At 55.9% G+C, this 3,787-nt stretch overlaps 1 protein-coding gene across 1 annotated transcript; it reads left to right on the plus strand.

Moving 5' to 3' along the window:
* Window positions 1-485: 485 nt before the first annotated feature.
* On the plus strand, window positions 486-3,373 carry ACA1_394860 (PA domain containing protein; the record flags this gene model as incomplete). Its single annotated transcript, XM_004340694.1, has 14 exons — window positions 486-555; window positions 642-700; window positions 778-939; window positions 1,011-1,127; window positions 1,206-1,317; window positions 1,418-1,585; window positions 1,723-1,827; window positions 1,901-1,972; window positions 2,112-2,152; window positions 2,285-2,369; window positions 2,455-2,642; window positions 2,756-2,851; window positions 2,939-3,154; window positions 3,230-3,373. 14 exons carry the CDS (start codon window positions 486-488, stop codon window positions 3,371-3,373), a joined length of 1,635 nt encoding a protein of 544 aa, XP_004340742.1.
* Between the last annotated feature and the right edge of the window lie 414 nt (window positions 3,374-3,787).

Below are 3,787 nucleotides of genomic sequence, written 5' to 3' on the forward strand. Positions count from 1 at the left end.
CGGTACGCACCAACCTTCTCTATTTTCCACCTCTTCTTCCTCCTCTTCTTCTGCTGCGAGCAGCAGACCGCGCTTGGGCGTAGCTGATGGTAACCATCACACTACTCCTTCTCTATCGCCCACGTCGACGACCCGTCAGGTACATGATGGCCGCTTCGGCAGACTTCCGATTAGTGTTCTGGATTCCCGGCGAAAAGGACAAGGACTGAGCTCAAGTCGCGCTCCTCATTGCTCACCCTGCTCCCTCTTCGATGGCATCAAAACAACAAACCTTCAACATAACCTTCTTCAAGAAGAAGGTGGTTGCGAACGTGTGTGTGTGGCGTCAGTGGCAGTGTCGGCTTGCTGCCACGGTTCCACTGGAACGCGGCCGTGTGCGTAATAATTGGTCCAAATATTATTGGAATTCGAAAGCGGGGAGGAAAATTCATTTGGGGTGAAGAAGGTTCAGTTCGTTCTCGTGCGGAAGATCGATCTTGCACAAAATGAGAAGCGAAAGGACTGCCCTCACGCATCGAATCACTGACGAAGAGGAGTCGGCGATCGTTTACGACTGTACGGCGCTGCATTTACTGCCTGTTATGAATTAATTTGAGCTGATTTTCCGTTTTCCGTTCATCATTCCTCATCAACCGCCTCAGCTCTCGATAGCTGGTGGTACAAGCTCCAGCAGAAGAAGCTGTGGATCGGAATCGGCGTGGTACACCTTCATTCAATCCTCGCTTCATTATTCGTGATTTTATTTTGTTTCAGACCAAGGTCCCTCTGTTGTGGTAGGTGGTTGTGGTTGCGGTGCTGGCCGCCGTGGTGCTGATCGTTGCGTTGAGCGCCGGCCTGTCCGATGACGACGACAATGACAACAAGCACAAGGGCACCAACTACTATGAGAGCGTGACCGCAACGAACATCCAGAAGCACCTGGCCAAGCTCTTTGCTACGGTGCGTGTGCCTTACCACTCTCTTTGCTGCTACACCATGCCTCACATCTAATCTTTCATCTGTTGCTGCAGGCCAACAACCTCACGAACAACACTGTCAACTCGCGCTCAGTGCGCAACGGGTACAACGAGTCTGCGGCGTACATCATCCAACAACTGGAGCAAGTGGTCGGCAAAGACTTTTGTGAGGTGAGTCGCAACGCACGCAACACACGCAACACACACACAGGGCGCAATGGTTTGGGTACTCACGCCTTTGCAATTCAGGTGTCGACCCAGGACTTCGTGGTGCCCGTGTACCAGCAGCTGGACAGCCCCAAGCTCGTCCTCACCGCTGTCTCTGGCAACGGCTCCTTCTCGCCCTTGGCCTACCAGCTTGGTACGTGTGTGCACACACTCACACGCACACGCACACGCACACGCACACGCACACGCACACGCACGTCTTCTTCTCATCGCCATCGGTCTGTGCTTCTCAGGCGTGGACTTCATCGGCATGCGGTACGGCGGCAACGGAACGTACAACATCAGCGCCGGCATCTCGGTGGTCGCCAATGTGGGCTGCGACCCGAGCGACTATGACTCGGTCGCCCCGAACTCCATTGCCCTCATCCAGCGCGGCGGCAACTGCACCTTTTACGGCAAGGGTGCGTCCCACCCTATATGTGTCGTGCTGTGCTGTCGCGTGTGCCGTGCGTGCCGTGCGTGTCGTGTGTGTGTCGTGTGTGTGTCGTTTGTAGTCTGGTGTACGCGAGTGACTCACAGTTGAACTCGCCACGTTCAGCTCTTTTGGCCGAGGCCAAGAACGCTGCGGCGATCCTGTTCTACAACCAGGTCACCACGACCGTGATCACCGCGGCGCGCGTGTTCGATTCCACCTGGGTCCCCAGTACGCCGCTCCGCCTGTTCCCGTCTACGCGGAAGTGCTCACCACTACCCCTCGCCCTCCACCACCACCACAGCCGACCCGATCATTCAGATTCCGTCGCTCGGCATTTCCTACTCCGTGGGCAACACCCTTCGTTCTCTCAGTGGTACATCACGACACGACACACGACACACGACACACGACACACGTCGCACACGCACACGCACACGACACACGACACACGTCGCACACGCACACGCACAGGCACACCCACACTCTAACACGTACATGCACGTTCGCTTTAGAGCGCGGCCCCATCGAGGTGAACCTCGTCACTCGCTCTCAGGTTCGATCAATCCTCCCCAATCGCCTCTCTTTATATTTATTATTATGCATTAATATAGAATAAATAATAATTTTATTTATTTATTCTATATTTTTCACTATTAATTGTGTTTTTTGTCTCGCGTACATACAGGTCACCGTCGACCCCACGTTCAACGTGTTCTGCACCACCAAGAAGGGCGATCCCAAGAACATCGTCATGGCCGGCGCTCACCTCGGTACGTCGCTCAGGGCCTCCCGCCAGCGACGACCTTCCGGCTCGGCGTCGACTCACTTTTGATAAAACCAACCAATAATTGGCAGACTCGGTGCCTGAGGGTCCCGGCGTGAACGACAACGGCAGCGGTTCGTCGTCGGTGCTCGAGCTGGCCGTCCAGATGGCGCGCCAGGGCATCACGCCCCACAACAAGGTCACGTTCGCCTGGTGGGGCGCCGAGGAGCTGGGACTGATCGGCTCGCGGGCCTACGTGCGCAGCATCGTCAACACCACGGTACTCACTATTTCTTATTTTATATAAAACAATATAAAATAAACAGTCATTTAATTATTAATTATTACATATATGCTCGGTGGCTGACGTCGGTGCGTTTTGATCGAGTACAGCAAGAGAAGGACATCGTGGCCTATTTGAACTTTGACATGCTGGGCTCGCCCAACTATGTACCGGGGATCCACAACGGCACTGACACTCCCGCCAACGTACGTTAGACGACACGCACACGACACGACACGACCAACGACACGACACGACACACTGCTGACTTGGTTCGTGTGGGTGGAATGCAGGTGCGCAATGGTAGCGTGGTCATCCAGGGCCTGTTCGAGGAGTTCTTCAACAAGGTCCTCAAGAAGCCCTACGAGCTCACGGGCATGAGCGGCGGTTCGGATTACTACCCGTTCGTCATCTACACCAACATCGCTGCCGGTGGTCTGGCGACCGGCGCGTCCGCGCTGAAGACCATGGACCAGCGCGCCATCTTTGGCGGTTTCGCTGACACTCAGGTACCACACTTCGTTGACGTCTCTGAAATACGACAGCCACTCACCGCACACGCACCACACGCACCACACGCACAGTTGGATACCTGCTACCACATGCCGTGCGACACGCTGGACAACATCGATGCGGTCTGCCTGCAGGACATGGCCCGGGCTGCGGCCTACGTGCTGCAGCGCCTGGCCCTAGAAAAGGACGTGCGGAAGTTCGTCTACGGCGCCTAGGCGCCAACCGATCGCCACCGCTCCTTTCTCTTTCTCGGGAAGACTTGCTCACCGACTACCCCTTCTGCAAGTGTCATTGGTCGCGCCTCCTCCTGGTCTGTCGCTGTTGAGCCCACACAGGGATCCCACCTACAACGCTACATGTATTCTAATTCAAGTATATGTTGGCTCAAAACAAAACACGGGCTGGCGGCCAGCAGCCACACACTACGCTCTCCTCCCTCTTCTCCTTCTCCTCCTTTCTTCTTCAAAATTGTGCTGCGGAAGGGCGTCAGCGATGACCCTCCTGCGGCGCGTCGTCCGCCGTCGGACTCTCCTTCGTCGCTCGATCTCCCGGACATGGCCGTCTTTTTCAAGCCCGGTCGGAGCTGTTGGCGGGGAGGGCGAGGCTGAGCGGACGCACCAGGGAGTGCT

This window comes from Acanthamoeba castellanii (genome assembly GCF_000313135.1).
Source record: "Acanthamoeba castellanii str. Neff unplaced genomic scaffold scf7180000084756, whole genome shotgun sequence".
Taxonomy (NCBI): domain Eukaryota; phylum Discosea; order Longamoebia; family Acanthamoebidae; genus Acanthamoeba; species Acanthamoeba castellanii.